This window comes from Balaenoptera physalus (genome assembly GCF_965194825.1).
Source record: "Balaenoptera physalus genome assembly, chromosome: 1".
In the NCBI taxonomy this organism is placed as follows: domain Eukaryota; kingdom Metazoa; phylum Chordata; class Mammalia; order Artiodactyla; family Balaenopteridae; genus Balaenoptera; species Balaenoptera physalus.
In genome coordinates this window covers 168,132,749-168,152,209 of record NC_138882.1, presented here as the reverse complement: position 1 = coordinate 168,152,209, position 19,461 = coordinate 168,132,749, and the positions used below count along the sequence as shown (strand labels likewise).

General features: G+C 39.9%; 1 protein-coding gene across 2 annotated transcripts; it reads right to left on the bottom strand.

Annotated features, from left to right (window-relative positions):
• Nucleotides 1–3,615: 3,615 nt before the first annotated feature.
• On the bottom strand, nucleotides 3,616–19,154 carry SFPQ (splicing factor proline and glutamine rich). Of its 2 annotated transcripts, XM_082415984.1 has the most exons (13): nucleotides 18,212–19,147; nucleotides 17,316–17,504; nucleotides 16,653–16,954; nucleotides 16,454–16,549; nucleotides 15,360–15,556; nucleotides 15,174–15,258; nucleotides 14,734–14,851; nucleotides 14,281–14,329; nucleotides 14,079–14,200; nucleotides 8,404–11,604; nucleotides 5,256–5,303; nucleotides 4,645–4,733; nucleotides 3,616–3,704 (listed from the first exon to the last, which is right to left on the bottom strand). In XM_082415984.1, the coding sequence occupies exons 1-10, from the start codon at nucleotides 19,034–19,036 to the stop codon at nucleotides 11,467–11,469; spliced, it is 2,121 nt and encodes a 706-aa protein (XP_082272110.1). In that variant the 5' UTR covers nucleotides 19,037–19,147; the 3' UTR covers nucleotides 3,616–3,704; nucleotides 4,645–4,733; nucleotides 5,256–5,303; nucleotides 8,404–11,466. The 2 variants fall into 2 exon arrangements, with proteins under 2 accessions (XP_082272110.1, XP_082272109.1); XM_082415983.1 differs by lacking the exon at nucleotides 8,404–11,604 and having other exon boundaries at nucleotides 18,212–19,154.
• Between the last annotated feature and the right edge of the window lie 307 nt (nucleotides 19,155–19,461).

The window sequence follows — 19,461 nt, the reverse complement described above, 5'->3', positions numbered from 1 at the left end:
AAAGCTCTTATGATAAAGATCAAAATCCTTAATATGGCCTACAAATGATCTTACCTGTGCCTATTGCTCTGGCCTCTTCTTATATATACCACTACCACAGTCTCTTTTTTTAAAAAACCGTTTTATTGGGATGTAATTCACATACCATCCAATTCACCCAAAGTATATGATTTAATGGTTTTTAGTATATTCAGATACATTCATCCATCACCAGTAATTTTAGAATATTCTCATTACCTCAAAAAGAAACCCTGTATCCTTCAGCAACTGCACCCTTATTCCCCACTACTCTCCCCTTTCTCAACCCCTTCCCCCCAGTCCTAAGCAACCATTTATTTACTTTGTAGACTTCCCTGTCCTGGCCATTTCATACAAATAGAATCATATAACATGTGGTCTTTTGTAACTGGCTTCACTTAGCATGTTTTCAAGGTTCATCTAAGTTGTAGCATCACTTCATTCTTTTTTATGGCTGAGTAATATTCCATAGTATGGATATACCACAATTTGTTTATCCATTCATCATTGATTGACTTTCAGTTACTTCCACCTTTTGGCTTTTATGAATAATGATGCTACAAACATTCATGTACAAACTTTTGTGTGAACATGTTTTCTTTTCTCTCAGGTTATTAGACTTGCTGGGTCATATGGTAACTGAGGAACTGCTAGACTGTTTTCCAAGGTGGCTACACAATTTTACATTCCCAATAGTATACGAGAGCTCTGATTTCTCCACATTCTCGCCACATTCTAGACATCTAGTGGTTGTGAAGTGGTATCTTTTTCCTCCTCCAGCTTTGAGGTATAATTGACAAACACAATTGTAAAATAAAGTGTACATTGTGATTTGATACATTTGATACTTTGTGAAAGCATTCATCACCTATTTCTCTTTGTGAGAACACTCAAGTTCTACTCTTAGCAAATTTCAATTCTATAAAGCAGTGTTAGTAACTAGAGTCACCATGTTATATATTAGATCCTCAGACATTCATCTTATAGCTTAAAGTCTGAAGTGGTATTTCCGGCTTTTGCTTTGCTTTTTTTTGTTTTTGGCCAGACCGAGCAGCTTTTGGGATCTTAGTTCCGTGACCAGGCATCAAACCCGGGACCCCTGCAGTGGAAGCTCAGAGTCCTAACCACTGGACCACCAGGGAATTCCCTGCATTTTCTTATTGACTAATGATGCCAAGCAACATTTCATGTACTTAATTGGCATTTTTGTATATCTATCTTCCTTGCAGAAATTTATATTTAAATCCTTTGCCTATTTCTCAATTGGGTTTAATTATTTTTTACATATTCTGGATACAAGTCCCTAACCAGTTATGATTTACAAATATTTTCTTCCATTCCATGAGTTTTTACTTTCTTGATGATGTCCTTTGTAGCAGTGATTAATTTTGGTAAATCCAATTTGCCTACTTTTTGTTGTTCATGTTTTTGGTGTCATTTAATAATCTTCTAAGTTTTATTTCATTCTTACATTTAGGCATTTCACTCTTTTTTAGTTAACTTTTGTATAGGTGTGAAGTAAGAGTCCATATGAAACTTAGAATCAGCATATCAATTTCAAGAAGTCAGCTGGAACATGGTAAATGAAATTATTTTGGGGAATGCCATGTCAATGAACATGAGATGTTTTTCTATTTATTTGGATCTTTAATTTCTTCTCAGTCTTTTTCCCTTCATTCCCTCTTACCTCAAGCACGTTTAGAACCCAACCCACTTTAGATGCAGAACATTACATGCCTGATAAACCATTTGTTAAAAATCTTGAGGACTTGTTCTGAGCTTAAGCTCCCCACCCGACTCCCCCTCACACTTAAAATACCAACTAATCAACATACAACCCTGCTAGGCAGGGAATTTTTTTTTTTTTTTTGGCTGCACTGAGTCTTAGCTGTGGCATGCAGGATCTTCAGTTGCTGCATGCAAGCTCTTAGTTGTGGCATGTGGGATCTAGTTCCCCAACCAGGGATGGAAGCTGGACCCCCTGCATTTGGGGTGCAGAGTCTTAGCCACTGGACCACCAGGTAAGTCCCTAGGCAGGAATTCTTAATCCTATTATAACGTCAGGTTAAGAGGTTATGGAAAAACCTGAACTTTTTGGCCAAACCAATATACAACTTGTCCAAGTTAAATGGTCTCTCCCAGGAATCCCAATCCCCTCAGTCCTAAGGATCTATTACTAATTTCCCCTTGTGGACTCACTCCACAGTCTAAAAGCTTACCAAAATTAACAATTTCCTATTCTCTATAAAATATAAAAATCCTGGACCTGTTGCCTGTGAACCCTGATGACTAGTAAATTTATTTGAAAATGCCACATGCTCCTTTTGTTTTAGTCTCTGTGCAAGTTCATTTATGTACACCCATCTTTTACCCCAATGAAAAAAAGTAGTATGTTCATCCCATTGATGAGCAAACTGCAATTCAGGCAACTTGCCAGATAATGCAACTGGGCAAATTTCAGAATACTTGAACTCCAGTAGCAAGACCCCATAACTCCTAACCAATATATCATACTGTAGATTTTTGCCTTGAGACCCATAAAGATGCTAAGCAAGCTGGCAATCAGAAAGGAGTAACAGTTGAACCAAGACATGGACTCAGATGATTGATTTGGGATCTCTCGTTTGCCTCTCTGAAGATTTGCCTACCACAGATAATCAAAATGATTATGAACATTTAGAGCAGGATCTTGGGTCTCGTCCCTGGTACTGACTACACACAGCTTTTCAAAGCAAATTCCATGGGACCAGGGACTGCTGTGGCTTTCAACTCTCTCCCTTTGCAGTTACTTTAAAAACCTAAAGGGAATTCCCTAGTGATCCAGTGATCAGGACTCTGTGCTTCCACTGCAGGGGGCACAGGTCTGATCCCTGGTCAGGGAAACTAAGATCCTGCAGGCCATGCGGCACGGCCCCCAAAAAACAAAAACAAAAAAACCACCAAAAAGCAAACCCCGAATTACTTTTAATACGCACCTCATATTAATTTGGTGTGAAAGAGCCCTTTAAAAGCTTGTCAAGTTTTAATGAGAGCTTCAAGAATGGAGGGGGTAAGCAGATTTTATAGTAAATTCCAGCAGTATTTTCCTTACATTTATAGGTATCCTGAGAATTTGCCCATTATACTGCATATAAAATTCAACTCCATTTTAAAGAAATTGCTACTCAGGGTAACCAAAATATGGTTATTTGGCAACACGTAATTCAGTCTCTGCTTGTTAGTGAAGTAATGTCTGACTACCCATAACCATAATCTGATAATGCTTTTGTAATATACAAAATGCTTTTTAACTGCTAATCACATGGTAATCTCAAGAATAAAACTTACAAAGACTAAAGTCAATTTTAAAATACTGATGGCTAAATCAGGTGAGTTCGATAGTGTAGGGCCATCAGGTTGATTAGTAATTAAGACGCTGAAGCAGCTCTGCCAAAAAGGCCTCAAGAAGTAGTCCTAAATTATGTAGTTTTACACTTACAACATGGAATGACTTTTTAAATGTCACCTAGACACAAGTTGCTGACATATATAGAAAATTCTAGAAAACGGAAGAGTCCTCTACTTAAAAACAAAACCAAAACAAATGGAAGGACAATCTGATTTTAAAATGTCTTTATTAAACAACAGGTTGTTTATTCCTCTTTTCTCTCTTCCTCACTGGTTTTCGGGACATAGTTCACCTGATCCTGCCAATTAAAGGAAACGATTACTCCAAAAGACCTAAGAATCACATATCAAGGTCTCAAATATTTATCAGCATCAACCAAGTAAACTTCCTAACAGCAAAGTAACATTAATCAAGGAATGTGGTAGTAATAGTATTTAATGATCTTTAGATAACTAAGGCTTAAAGCAGCAGAAATGATTTTAATATCAGACTCACCCAGTGAGTTTATTAAATTTTACTTCCATTTTCTACAAGAACTTTCTTACAAGGCAGATCTCTAACATTCAAGACACTCCATTAATTGGCACCCTCTTCTTAGGTGTAAGATATAGCCTCAATTCTCCCGTTTTTGTTAATTTCAAACTGATTATGACAGCCCTTTATACCTAAGTGATACCCTGAACGAATGCAATTTCTACAAGATGAAGGGACAGTAAGGTACCTCATCTATAAGCCACCTTTTTGTAAAAAAGTTTTATTGGAACACAGCCATGTCCATCTGTCTACGACTGCTTTCCAGCTAGAACAGCAGAGTTGAGTTGCCCTTTAAAACTGCCAACCCTTCTAGACCATCATCTATATTTATTTTATTTTCTGTCTATTCTCAACTATAGGTAATCCCACCATTTAACTATCTGATGAAAAACAGGGAACTTCAAATCTTCTGAACCTTCTTCTACATGGTCTTGTGGACCCAGAGGTGAATTACAGATATATATTTTTATTTAAAATTTAAGTCCTGTTTTTGTGAGGCTTTAGCCAAACAGACAAGGTCTACCACACCTCAGAAGGCTGTAAAAATGTTTAAATGTTTAAGTGTGTGCTATAAAAACATATTTCCTGTAAGAAAGTTTTAATGTAGAAGAAATTAAAATGAGATATCCACATGACTAGTTATTTTTATACCACCCAAGAGTCCTCCTGAAGGCAGTTTATAGAGTAAGAATCACTCAACTTACCTAGATAATTCATCAGTCTATCAAGTTGTAGCTTTCCTTCTTGATCAGCTCATGCTGTGTGATGTCTTGAGAACAAATATCTTATCCACCTATCATTAAAATATTAACTGTGTTAAAATAACATTCAGCATATATTACATTTTTACTAATTTTTAACACGTACATTTTATTCTGACATCAACAACAGGTTGAACAAACCTGTTGAAAACAGGTTTTCCCTCCTACCAATGACTAGACAACTGTTCCTCACAATTTATTATGTAAAAAGGAATGGGATTTTGAATTGGTCCAAAGTTGATTTTAAAAGTACTGAAAATACATGTCTCCACTAATTCAAGCCTTCTTTTCTGATCTAAATCTTTCATCTTTTTCTTCTATTGGTCTGACATCTTTGTAATAAATAATCCCAACCTTTTCTCTTTCCAACTCACATACACCCACACACATGCACACATTAAAAAAAAAAAGGGGGTATTATCTTAGGAGAGGTGAACATCTTAAAAAAAATATCAAACAGTTTTCACCCCACATAGCTAAATTAAATTATTTAATCATTAAATAGGAATCAAACCCAAAATCCTCTACAGGTTAAGACTTCCAAGGAAACTTACTTCAACGGAATGAACACTCCAATATCAGCCAACATCAATCATTCTTACCTAAAGAATAATAAAAAAAAGTTAATATGAAAGACAAGGGCATAAAGATTTGAAAATGCTAGTTAATTTCAAAATTTAAAGAGTAAATTCCAGAGACAAAGATTGGGGGCAAGTTACAGCATAAAAAATAGGAAGAAACTTCATGGGGGGAAAAATCTAAAATCATTCTGACGTAAGGTAGCAGTAGACACCTGAATTCGAATGAGAACTGTATCTTCTTTAAAATACAAAAGCCTAACTGCATTTTCACCAGTCTGACCACAATGAAGTTTGACTGCAACCCAAAATATACTATCCCTTATGTGAAGGTATGTGACAACGTTTACCTTACCAAGTGAGTTTTAACACTGGCTCTTTTCATATAAAAGCACGTACCCTGCTCCCCACCAAGCATGTCTTCCATTCTCAGGTGGACTGACCACCTTCAGCAGGAGTCCACCAAGAGTGCCCTCCCCCTTCCACAGTACACAACAATGCAGTTGTTATCCTGCAATCCTATATATTTGCCTCATTCTTTCCCTCGTAAGTCCTCACTGAGTTTTAAGTTATTAGGGCAGGGAAGCTATGCCTTATCGGGACAGCAAGGAACCTGAGTTTTTCTGAGGGAGAAGACATTCACCTTCACTATATATGCCTGGCAGGGCCACAGTGCACAAAAACCAGAAAGATCAGCCTTAATTCAAATTCCAGGTTTTTCTTCCTCCCTGATTATCAGCGACTGCCAAGGGTATATGAAATAGTTCCCTGTTGCACATGTACCATCCATAAGGGATACTATATCGTTTTGCATTCTTCCTCCATTCTCCAGATTATCCTATGCTGCATCCGGCCCCTTTTTCACCCTCCAAATAAATCTTTTCAGCACTGGTGTTCAAAAGCAACATTTTTGTTTGATGGTTTACCAACTGTGAGATTTCCACAGTTGAGTCTTAAAAATTGCCAATCATTATCTAGCAGCAATGACACATGATTAGGAGCAGCCAAATCCTCTGAATTCTTTCCCTAATAGGCAGCCATTTGAGAACTGCACTAGCTGACAGAGCACTGAAACATTATCAGCTAAAGCCAAAACCAAATAAAGGCCCAGAACAAACATCCTGGCTCTCTAAAACCTATCCAAAATCATTAAGGGAAAGGCAGTAAATGCAGGACTGTGTATCATGTCACTGCAGCTGACAATGATTAACAATAGGAAACATGCAACCCCCATTAAGGTTAAAAGTCCAAAACTAGTCACACGCATCTCTTTATTGGGGAAAAGTGAAACTATTATGCATTCTTTGTAGGTTTTGCAACCTTATGCGAAGAGCACCCACCGCATTTCTTTCATCTTTCATAAAGCACCGGTATCTGTTCCAAGGGCCTAACAGTACGAAAATGCATTCTGGCATCACACCTCTGAACTTCCGACCAGTTTCATTAAAAATAATTTTGGTTTGTAACAAGAAAAGACTATGAAATACAATGCGAGCACCTCAGTATATAGAGTTATTACTGAAACCCATTTATCCCCAGCTTTTTGACTCAGTGATTTTTTTTAAGACCCTCTGCACTAAGATTCACAAATTACAGCTACATACAAATCAAAACTAGTAAGAATTGACTAAAGTCACAGGTTTCTCATCGAAAGTGCAAAAGCCTATTCATCTTGAGATAAGCAGAATGAAGCAAAATTACCCCCCCACCCCAATGATGTCCATATATTGTAACAAGTACATTCTCTCAAAATTGTTATTGACTGTTAAGAAACAAACCTGCGCTTTTATTTCTAAACAATCACTGAACCACGGTAGCAAGTGCTGGCCACCGACTTAATGGATTATGCCACAGGAAAACCCCATCAGGGTTGCATGCCAATTTAGTGACACTCTTGTCACTAATACCGAGCATTATGTTTGATATGCATTGCATTACTAATATAGAGAGCTAAACTAGTCACCATTTGCTCTTTCATCTAGCAGGAGAGTCAAGTCATTTGGTTGAATGGACTACGTATTAAAGTACAAATTTGTCCCCACCTTGTGAATCGCTTGCCAAAGAACAAGCCATTTTTCTTGATACAATGAAAGAAAATTCTCATAGTCATGAAGAGTTTTACCAACATTTACGCAAAATAAACCAAACTTTCCAGTTACAGAGCAGAAAACATTATACACGAAAGCTGTTTCTCATGCATGCTAGCTAAAAACCAGTTCATAGACCAACGTTCAGTTGAATTGAGGTCTGGAACAACAGTCGATGCAAAGCTTAAATCCTAAGCAACAAAGAAAGGTGCTTTTGAAGACTTATTGTTTTGGTAATCGAACAGTTTGGATTGTAACATCACATCCCTAAAGCTAAGGGAACCAAATTCAAAAAGCTACTCTGAACATTTGCAGTTATCCTACAGAATACGACGAAGTCTTATGATTGGGAAATGATTCCCAACATGTATTCAAAAGGCAAGTCAACATGCCACACCACTTTCCCCCAGGTTTAGAGTATAAACATATTTAGACAAATCACAGAACTTGAACTATTCATGTTAGATTCCCATCTATGCCCCAAGTTAGTAACAAAGGTGTTCCCATGGAGCCCATTTAAAAAAATTTTTAAATCACATTACAAAAAAACTGTTCTTTTAGTCTTAATTCACTCAACCTGCAGAGTAATTACCAAGATTACACTCAAATTGATATTGCTGACCTATGGGCAGGTCAGTTTGCTACAAAAGAAACTAATTATCACATGCTGTACAGTCTGTGTCAAGATGCTTAAAAGCACTCTTACTTCCCAAGTATGGTATGGTCCCCTCCCCCACACCACTGATGTGTTTCATGTTATCTTCAGTTACAATGCAACTAAAAACCACACAACTGAATCAGATATACCAAATAATCAAGTTTGCACTTTTTATCTGAGAACTGCAACAGCACTGAATTCTGCCTGACAAATTACAGCTCTAAACCCAAACCCACGCAGTTTTGATGTAAGCTAGCTTTATCATACAGGTGTTAGGTGCTGCACTGTAATTTCATTGTCAGAAGTATGATGTCAGAATGCCCACGGAATAAAAGTACATAGCAAGTCACCAAGTTAGATTATATTGCTTGTTACCTACCTGTATGCAGTCGGCAATGAGAATCTCGGAGCAAGCAGGAATACTACATCCGGGTCCTAATGTCCATTGCCATTTGCGGTACTACGTTCCTCACAGTTACGCACTGCAGAAATGCTGGCTAAATGCAGTTATGTAGCAGGCCACTACTTTAATAGTGCATAATTGCAGTCCAAGAACACCAGAAAATATTCCGCCACAACTTAGTGGCTTGCCCAAGAAAAGCCAAGTATCTAAATTTTTATCTGCCATAATATGCCACTTATAAAAATTGCACAGGCGTAACATTACAATTTCCCAAATTATTGTCTGTTTATATCAGTGATATAATACATCTAATAAAGAGTGGTGGGGCTTATAGTATTTCTTAGAAGTTTATCTAAGTAAAGAGGATTATGGTTTCACTAAACGTTGAGCCAATGGGTTAAGTTTCTAAAACACCTATTAAATACACTGGGATCTCTTAGAGAATGCAGTTTTTAAAGATTAGGAATTATAAGAGGAGTAATAAGTTTAAAAACAATCAGTGCTCCTCTTAAAACAAAATTATGAGAGAAAGTGGAGAAGAGGAAACGGGGGCAGGTGGTTTCTTTAAATGAGAAAAATGGCTAAAATACTTCAAAAGTACTACTTTCCCTTTCCCACCCCAAGTTTCATAAATCAGCTTTTAGGAATCTACTTTTAAAGATGATTCAAATTCACATTAGGCTAAAAACTATCATATACATTCCAAGACTTGTTGAAAGTCTATTTGAGTAGCTTACGACCCTTGGTACACTGCTGTTTCAGTGATTAAAGTCAAAACTTAGTTGAAACTAAGCAACATTACTTGCTAAACAACGTTTAGCAATTCTACACAGTAAGGCTATCAAAACCACAACTTTCAGGAGATTATCCATTAGCATCCTTCACCACTCTTCAAAGGTACAGTACTACCAAAAGCTTATTTTAGGGGTCTGTGCCAGCATCCCTTATAAAGAAAGGCATGTAATCTGAAAAATAAACTGAAACATTAATTTTATAGGCAGATGTTTCCATTTCCCCACCAGCCCCCGCCCACACATTCAAGTTCACCCTCTGTGGGTGTCCCATGAACACCCCTTATTTTCTTATCATTAGTGGAGTCCCTACCATACAATTCAATCAAATTGTAATGGACTCCTTTCAAATCAAGACCCTTGTTTCCGGTACAGAAAATCTCATACATTATCACCAATTAATAACTTGACTTGGGACAAAACTTCCTCATTGATATAATTATGGTAGAACTACTCATTTCCAAGTGTCTTGGTGAACAGAAATAATGAACATTTTCTAATGAGATTCTCTCCCTTAATTAGCACACCAGGTACCTGTCAGTCACACAACCAGAATTCGGTGGCATGCCTTTATACCCCACTAGTGTTTTACTTTTAGTATTAACAGGTTTCCTATGCACAAGTGCTCAATTGTTTCAACAACAGGTTTCCCTTTGTACTCAGGCACAATACTAAGCCTTCAGTATTTAAACAAAGATTTGGTTTAGAATTTTACGTTTGCCAATTAACACCAACAGAGGTGAAAAGGAGGAAGACACATTCCATAGTAAGAGTTCTATAATGTACAAATTTGAATGGAAACATAACTAAGAACAAAGCCAAACCATTCAGTTACCTTACCTACTACTTTTAGGAAGTTATTCCTCTGCTAACAATATAAACATGGGAAAGCAGGTTCCCATTGTACTAACAGACAACAGTAACGATCTATTTTATTAGTAAGTCAAAATGTCTCTAATGAAAGGAGATTCAATGAAGTTGACGATAAACTGACAACACCATCGAAAAGCTCCAAAGCTTTATGGTGGGAGAAAGGAATATTTGTACTGTGTAGCAGGAGCAACTCTCCAGATTTAGTGCTACATCAAAAGGAAACTATGGAAAAACAGGTTAAAAATATTTCACAGTAAGAATAGTTCTCTGCAACCCTATTTGTTATTAACAGTCACTACCAGCTCTTAGAAAAGAAAATAGGTTTTTTTTTATAGTCCTACAGATTTTTGCCCAACAGAAGTAGCACAAGGAGATGTAAAAGTTACAGAGTACAAATGTGTACATAGCCAAACCTACTTTATGATGACTATACCTTACTTTCGAGTTGAATTATTCAGACTAAACCCCATCTTTATAAATCACTTGAAGTAATACATGAAAAGACTTCATGTTTAACAATCTTTAATTCAAATGTGAAAGTTCAATACAAGCCGTTCATAGGGCTTGGGACTTGTTCTTTAAAAAAACAAGAATGGAGGAATGCAACAAAATGATCTTTCCACTTGTTCTTCAGAAACTTTCAAGGAAAGGATAGATCATAGGGCCATAAAAGATCCATTTAAGTCATACCCACTTTCTCCCCCTACCAATAGTCTTACACCCATTCCATAATCTTAATACACATTCCTGAATGAAGATTTACAGTTCAGCTTTGCTTACACAGCCATTTAAAAATACTTAGCACCGGCTTGCTTCCTATAATGCCAAACAAATCAAATCATGAAACTACTTCAATATGCATTTCTTCTTTTTAAAACAAGGGGGTACTTAAATGTAGAAAGCAATACTTAGCCTACAAATACATTTCCCAGAAATGGCATATGCCATTCAAAGGCCTAGACACTCTTACGCTTTCCAAGTGGAATACCTAGCCTAATGTGCATAGAAGCATGAATGGCAAAGTTGAAGATCAAAATCTTAACTATTTTTTCTATTTATTTGAAGCACAGTAAAAAAAAAAAAATTGGTACACTTTGGAAATTCAGTGGCACAAGGTACACTGCCATAAATTGAGGGACATTATACAGTTTAAAAAAAAAAAAAAGAAGGAAAAAAAGGAAAAAAAATTCCCCTGTTTCAAACACTGCATTACATAATTTTATCTGCCCAAACAGACCATTTACAAATATTAGGTCAATAAACTGCTAACATCCATAAAAAGGTAGCTTTCTTACTAAAATGCAAGAATTTAAAAGATTGGTATCTAAACAAGAAAAGACAAAAACAAACTGGAATGAAAGCCTAGATATCACATCTAAAATCGGGGTTTTTTGTTTGGGCCTTCATACTCCTCTCTCCCTCTACCATACCCTGCCGGAGTTCCAGGCCCCATTCCTCTAGGACCCTGTCCACCCACAGGTCCCGCACCTCCCTGCCCAAAGCGCTCAGTACGCTATTGGAACAGTAAGTAACAGTTCATTATATGTAGTTGATGTCCATGTGTGTTAAGTAAATATTTTAGAAGGTTCCGTAGTCAACGTTCGTCGATACAATCACCAATGAGTCGATCCACAGGTACCGGGAACATAGAAAGGAAAAAAGGGTAATTTGAAAATTAGTTTACGATAATACATGCCTTGTGGTATGTTCCCACTTGAGCCATTCTCATACACCTGTTTCAAAGAATAGATCTTCCCTGTAGTGCTAAAAAATTTAAGAATTAGTGCAGATGTGAAAACCCATTCCAAAATGAGTTTTAAGAAATTTCACATCAGATTAACCCACTGAAAAGCTTACACACTTCTCACTTTCAAGGTCTGAACAGGAAATTTAATTTCCATGTAAGCCTAACAAGCCCAACCAGACAGATTCAATTCACTCAATGAAGTGACAAAGACCTACTCACCAGTTAGTGGTATGTGCTGCATAAGAAACCTGGTGCTTTTCAAGATCTTAAGACACATCTGCTAAGTTGCAGAAATCTTAAAAGGTTCAAAGTTTTAATAAAATGCTACCAGACTACAAAAAGAAAAAGAATAAAAGACTAATAGATTTAGTCACTTAACCGGCACAGTAACTTGATTTAAAAGTGTGTTGCCATATTCTCACAGGTATACCACCTTCAGAGCCATCACTGTATAACCAAAGACAATTATGTTCACAGTACTGTTCTCTATAGTTGCAAATTGACTGAATATACAGCCCACCCTCGTAACAGCCCAACTTTCCCCTCAGGTCTGTGAAAAGTCCACTGACAGTTATGATTCCGTGTTTTTTTTGGGTGTCTCCCAAACAGCATTAACACCAAGCTTAAATGACTGCAATAAAGCAGGACTTCATTATTCCATCTAGTTTTAGGTATTTCTAGTCCTAGAAACCTATGTTCCCAAACAGAAAAACCCTATAAATATGCAAAAGCACAGCAGCCTGAACTATCTTTCAAATTCCATTTAAAACAGACCAGTTATTCAGAGTATTGCTAGGAAAAACAAAAACAAAAACAAAACCCCAAAACCAGAACAAAAACCCCCCAGAAACTAAAACGGCATCAGGGTTTAACTGTTCCTATAAATGATTTCAACATGCTTCCTACAAAATACTATAGGGCTACTATAAAAAGACTAAATCCTAATCCTTCAAACTATTTCAAAATCCTAACATTTTTAGGTTTTCAGCGCATTGTATTGTATGTTTTATCTCAAAAAGGTAAAAAGGAAATTTGGGGGTTTTACAACTATGTTATTACAGTATCTTAGAACCCAGGAGCTACACGTCACATGGACTACAGAATCTTAACTGTGGGAACATCATGTCAAATTACAGTTACAAATTTGATACATACCTACACCTGCCTATTAGGAAGGATATAAACCAAAATGTTACCTACATTATTTTTAAAATTCAATTTGAAGAAAGCTAACAGCACTACATTTAACCCAACCGGCTATTTATGATTCTAATTCTCAAAAGCCTTAAGTAGATTTTAAATACATGAGGCCCCATTCTAAATCCTTATGTTCTTATTTGTAAAATGAATCTAGTGAGCTATATATGCTGCAGCTTCCCTCCTTTGCCAAAAGCCTGTAGGTGAACTAATCAGATTCAATTCAGTTGTGACAATGTACTTTTCTCCAAACCCACCTCTACAGCCAATACTCAGTTCTTCTAAGGATTGTGAAGTCCTAACACAGCCACTCAGACCAATTCACTTGGTTGTTCTAAAGTATCCTGACAGGCTACCTGTACAGCTAAAATATGACAGCATCAAGAAGGTTCAGATCAAATGCACACAACTAGTATGCTTAAAATTATCATTGACTTTTGCTACCCTGTAGCAAAACAGAGATGTCAGTTTATTTCAGAAGGTACACCTATAGACAGGCCCAACAGGTGGGAAACGACGAGTCCGAAGACTAAACAATTCCTTTTTCATGGGTAGAAGTCACACCAAATATAGGTCAAAGTCCTACACGTTGCTAAAACATGCCTAAAGCTACAAACAAGTCTGATTCACACTTATGGCAAATACCAGCTTAACGAATGACAGCTTGCCATTTGATTACTCTCACGTGGATGTAGAATAATGTTACATTATCTAACATTTAGAATTTGGATTTGCCATGAGCTATAGTGCAAAAGTACACAAGCAATATAATGGAAAGCACCTAAGTCTACTTATTGCCAAAGATAATTCCAACATATTACTAAAAGCATTGACTTTTTGTTGGCAACCTTATCTGTTTAGGTTACCACATTGAGTTCTTCTATGTTGCCAAAGTATTCCTCAATACTATGATTTACATGATGGGGGAACTAAAAGAGGTCCAGTCACCTACTTAAAAACAAAAACAAAAACAAAAAAACACACACACATAAGTTGTGAAAACGAGAATTTCCTTTTGAACTATGTCCCACAGGATACATTACCATGTCACTTCCCATCATGGAACCACTCATTGTTGCCGGTGGAACTCCAGGATTAGCTTCATAACCTATGCCACCACCACCACCTAGAGGTGGAAATTTCTGGCCTCCTGAACCATAGGGATCTAGGAAACAAAAATGCTGGTTACAACTCAACCAGAATACTGCTCTTCAATGGTATTACTAATTTAATTTTCATTCTTACCTCCCATGTTCATTGCTCCTCCACCACCCATTCTCATGTCTCTTTCTCTCTGAAAGAAAAAAAACCCGTTCATACACCTGTACTAAACCCATACCAAGCATTCTTGAGTACAAGAGAATTTCCAAAGCTTAAAAAAAAATTGTTTTTCAACTTAAAGGGAAAAAAAATAAGGTAATTTTAAAAATCAGTATTCTGAAACCAGGTAAGACTCCATTATCAAAAGACCTATAAAGCAAACTTCTTCCCAACCAATGAAATCTTTTGGCCCACCCAAGGAAAAGATAAAACTCAACGGAAAAGGCATATCCATCATAATACACTTGGGTTAAAAAGAGAAAAAATGGCAGAATGGCTATAATATGAAAGGTTATATTTAACTGAATAAAATTTCATCCTAGATGTCTACAAACTTTGTAGAAAACTCCAGTTACACTGCAAAAGAAGTTTACTTACCGGATCCATGTAGCCCATCCGGCTATAACTTTCCTCTCTTTGGCGTCTCATTTGTTCTTCCATCTCACGCTGACGAATCATCATCTCTTCTTCCCTCCTACGTCGTTCCTCCTCTTGCCTAGAAACATTCATCAAACGTAAAAACTAAAGTTTTATCCACATTTTAAAAATTCAATTTGAAAAAAACTAGTAGTTCGTTTAAGAGCATTACAAAGTCTAGGTTACAGCAAATACACACAAAGGCTGGGACAGTGACTAAGAACAGCCCTAAAGGTATTCCAGCAAAGTTAGTGAGCCTTATAACAAAAATCTTACACTCTATTTCAATTTAAGCATTAAACTGACGCTGCCATAGTATTCAACACCTCTGTATTTCATCTGACTCACCTGCAAAATTTAGGTACATTTAATGCAGAACACTTAATTTAACAAAATTTTACCTTAATTGCATCTCTTTACGTTTCTGCATTTCTTGATTATGAAGTTCTTCCATGCGTCTTAATTCTTCCTGGCGTCTCATCAGATCTGAACATTGGAAAATTTTGTCATACGTTCACATTAATGAAATTCTAGTAAGTTCAAAAGGCAAACGACCCTAACAGTAATGTTCACAGAGAGTCCTTTACCTTGACGCAAAAGATTTGCCTGATGCTCATGATAGGCATCTTCCATTTCACTTTCCAATTTGTCTTTTGCATCTTTCATGTTTTTTTCAACTTGTTCCCGCTGCTGTTTTTCCATTTCATCCAGGGACTTCCACCTCTGAGAATACTCATACTCAAATGTGCCATGCTGGGCAAAACGAGGAGGGGTTTCTCTCTCCCTGACAATATTTAAATATGAACCAATTTATAGATGCACACGAGAAATATATTTGATTTCCCCTAAAAACACTAGTCCCTTCACTGGCCTGTTACTGCTAAGAATTACTGAAAAGTATAGATCACCTTGATTCTTAAGGTATTTTTACAGCAAAAACAATACATGTTCCAGAACGACACAGTCAACAGTAACATGGGCACTGACGATAAAATCCTACCTTCCTCACTTTCTAACTCATTTCCCTAGCCAAATTCTGATTCAAGAAATATTTTTTCAACCCTTAAATATGAAGATACCGGGCTTCCCTAGTGGCGTAGAGATTAAGAATCCTCCTGCCAATGCAGGGGAAACAGGTTCAAGCACTGGTCCGGGAAGATCCCACGTGCCGCGGAGCAACTAAGCCCGTGCGCCACAACTACTGAGCCTGTGCACCTAGAGCCCGTGAGTCACGACTACTGAGCCCGCGTGCCACAACTACTGAAGCCTGTGCACCTAGAGCCTGTGCTCCGCAACAAGAGAAGCCACTGCAATGAGAAGCCCACACACCGCAACAAAGAGTAGCCCCCGCTCTCTGCAACTAGAGAAAGCCCCCGCGTGCAGCAACGACGACCCAACGCAGCCAAAAATAAATTAAAAAAAAAAAAAAGAGGATACCTACAACACATCCTAACAACTATAAGAACAAAACAAGAATGCATGTGAAATATACCTACCTCAGAAACAACACTAGGTATTTGAGTAACTGCTTCAAAACCTCTAGTTTTCTGAGCCTGAGGTTTTCATTATGCCCATCCATTTCAAAGAACTTTGCATATTTTAAGCAAAACTGAAAAATTACTCTAGCAAGTTCTCGTTTACACTTAAATTAAAAACTGCCCAAAAGTTCAACGGATCTTACTTTTGATACATTGGATTCTTCTGTGCAAGTTTTTCAGGAAGACCATCTTCATCATCTAACTGTTCAAGTGGTTCCACAATGACTGGACGAGGAGTTCTAACAACAAAAATGGTTCCATCTTAATTTTGTTCCAGTTTCATTGCATTTTCTTCATACAAGTTAATAAATAAAAGTTATTAGAATAAACATAAAAACTTACGTTGTTAGTAAGAAAACACCTTCACTGCATCTTTCAAATGCTTTTCTTGCTGCTGGTTTAGAAGCAAATTCAACAATGCCTTTCCCTGTAGATCTTCCACGATCATCCACAATTACAACAGCCCTTTCAATAGGACCAAACTGACTAAAGGCTTCTTCCAACAGTTCATTGGAAACATAAGGTGAAAGATTTCGAACAGAAAGGGCAGCAGCATGTGTGGCAAATCGAACCCGAAGCTGTCTACCTCTCATGGGTGTATCATCAAGTTCAGCTTTAGCAATTTCAGCTAACGCTCTAGATTCCTGAAAGCATCAAGACATACAGTCACGTTAATGACCTCAAAACTGGCTAATGCCCACCCTAAAATTGCCATAAGCCTAACTCCCGATCCTATTCTTCTGACACCTCTCAGCTCAACTATCTCCAGGCAGCCCTCCCTTACACCATTCAGGGGAGGGAGGTAAATACCTTACCCGCCCACTCCCTTCCTTTCTTAGATACCAACAATTATGCACTGTACAGCAGCTGCAACTTTTGTGTGAATGATGAAAAATTTAAAAATTAATTTATTCTTGTTGGTTTAAAAAACACTATGTTTGTTGTAGGAAAAAAAAGACCCTTTTAATTTCACCAAAAAAACAAAACAAAACAAAAAAAACTCACAAGCTTAATAAATCCGAATCCTTTGCCTTTGTTGATAAAAACTTCTCCTGGTTCTCCATATTTAGCAAATAATCTTTTGAATTCATCCTCCGTGATATCAGCAGGTAGATTACCAACAAACAACCGACAACGCTGTGTGTAAGTTTTCTCTCCAGGCCTCCTCAAGAGAGACAAGTTGGCTTTAAACCCCTAGTGAAAAAGGAAAGGAATTTTCAGATACCAGTTTCCTCTGCAAACAGGAAGACCCAATAATAATTTTCGTTTTTCCCAAACTGGGTATGTTACAGTCACGTTGCGCTCCTGTTCTTTTTAAAGTCAAAGATGCTACTACATTTACGGGATTTCCAATGTAATTAGTCCGAACATCAAAGAGCCTAAACCATCCAGAATACTCTCGAGAACAGCCACAGACCTCTCTATAGAGTAAACTCTATACCAGGAACCTCGTCAGCCGTTTATGCTAAGTGTCAAAATCAAAATCATAGTAGGCAAAAGTTAAAATGGTGGCGGGATATTAAAGAAAACGACCAAAATTCCGTTGTCGACAAGCCCTGGGCCTGCGCGTGTAAGACCAGGACTCCCTCGATCTCTCCAATCCTACATTTCACGCTATACTCCACCCTACTCTGGCTCCCAGGATCCGCTAGCTTTAACAAGGCCCATCATAGCTTCTCAGCACCTCCTTCCCTCAGTTCTCCGCCAGCCGGGAGGCCTACCCCGGAGGGGGGGCAGCTGGCGGACCCGAGCCATCCGCCCCTCACTCCAGCAGCCGGCCCCGCCCCCCACCCACGCGCGCAGGCGCCCTTTCCGGTCTCCAACAAAATGGAGGGCGCGGGGGGGGGGGGAGCCCGCCGCCATCTTAGGGAAACCGGCCCGTAGCTCAGGGAGACACTCACCTCGGAATCAGAGATCTTCTCCTCGCTGCGGCCCCCGGGCCCGCCGGGCGGCGGCCCTTGGTGGTGCTGCTGGTGGTAGGGCGTGTGGTGTTGCCGGCCCCCGCGGGGCTCCCCGCCGCCTCGGTGCGGCGGCTTGGGGTGGCCGCCAGGAGTGCTTAGGCCCGGGCCGCCGACGGGCTTCGGCCCGCCTGGCATTTTGCCGCCTTTGGGGCCGATGGCCCCTGGGCCCTGCTTAGGCCCGGGGCCCGGGCCCCCCACGGGTGGAGGCGGCGGGCCGCCAGCCTGAGGGGGGGTGGTGGGGACCCCGCTGCTCGGCGGCGCGGGCGGGGGCGCCCCGGGGGGCGCCGAGGTGACAGCGGGCGGCGGGGTCGGGGTGGGGCCTGGCCCCGTGGGGGCCCCCGAAGTCGGGGGTGTGGCGGGCGGCGCCGAGCCGGAGGCCGGGGGAGCGCTGCCTACTACGGGAGCCGGGCCGGGTCCCTGAGGGACGGCAGGCTTAGATGAGTCCTGTGGCGGCGGCGGCGGCTGCGGATGCGGCGGCTGCGGATGCGGCGGCTGGTGCGGCGGCGGCTGAAGCGGCGGCGGCTGCTGTGGTGGCGGCTGCTGCGGCGGTGGCTGCTGCTGTTGCTGGTGCGGAGGCGGTGGCGGGATCGGAGGCTTGGGGCCACCCTGGCCCGGGCCGGGCCCCATAGGTCCGCGGTTCTGATTGAGGCCCATGCCGGGTGGCGGGGAGCGGAAGTCGTGGAGGCCGCCGCGGCCGCCTCCCCCTCCGCGTCGGTGGAAACCGCCACCGCCACCGCCCCGACTTCGGAACCGGTCCCGAGACATGTCTGTGATCAAGGGGCGGTCGAGGCAGAAGCGGAGAAGACGTTCAGGGAACGTGGAGGCCACCTTGCTTCGCACAAGATGGCGGATGACACAGGCGGCGCGCCGCCTTTGTCCTCTTCTTATATAGGCCGGCTGGCACGGCCCCGCCTACTTCTCGATCGGTAGCTCCAGAAGCCAGTTGCAAGTGCTGTAGTTGATGACACTAAGTTACGAAAAACTAATCTTTCCTATTGGCTCCCGATGAGAGGCGGGAGGCGTGGAGTGGTTGAAGTTTCCAGTCGGCCAATGAGCGGAAAAGGAGTTGGCTGTAGGCCACGGTGATTTGCTGGGAGATATTTGAATGGGTTCGCCAGAGCAATTTTCCCGTGAAAGCAAATACCCAGGACCCTATCAGCTCCTGGGGAGAGATGTTAGACGGCTCCTTT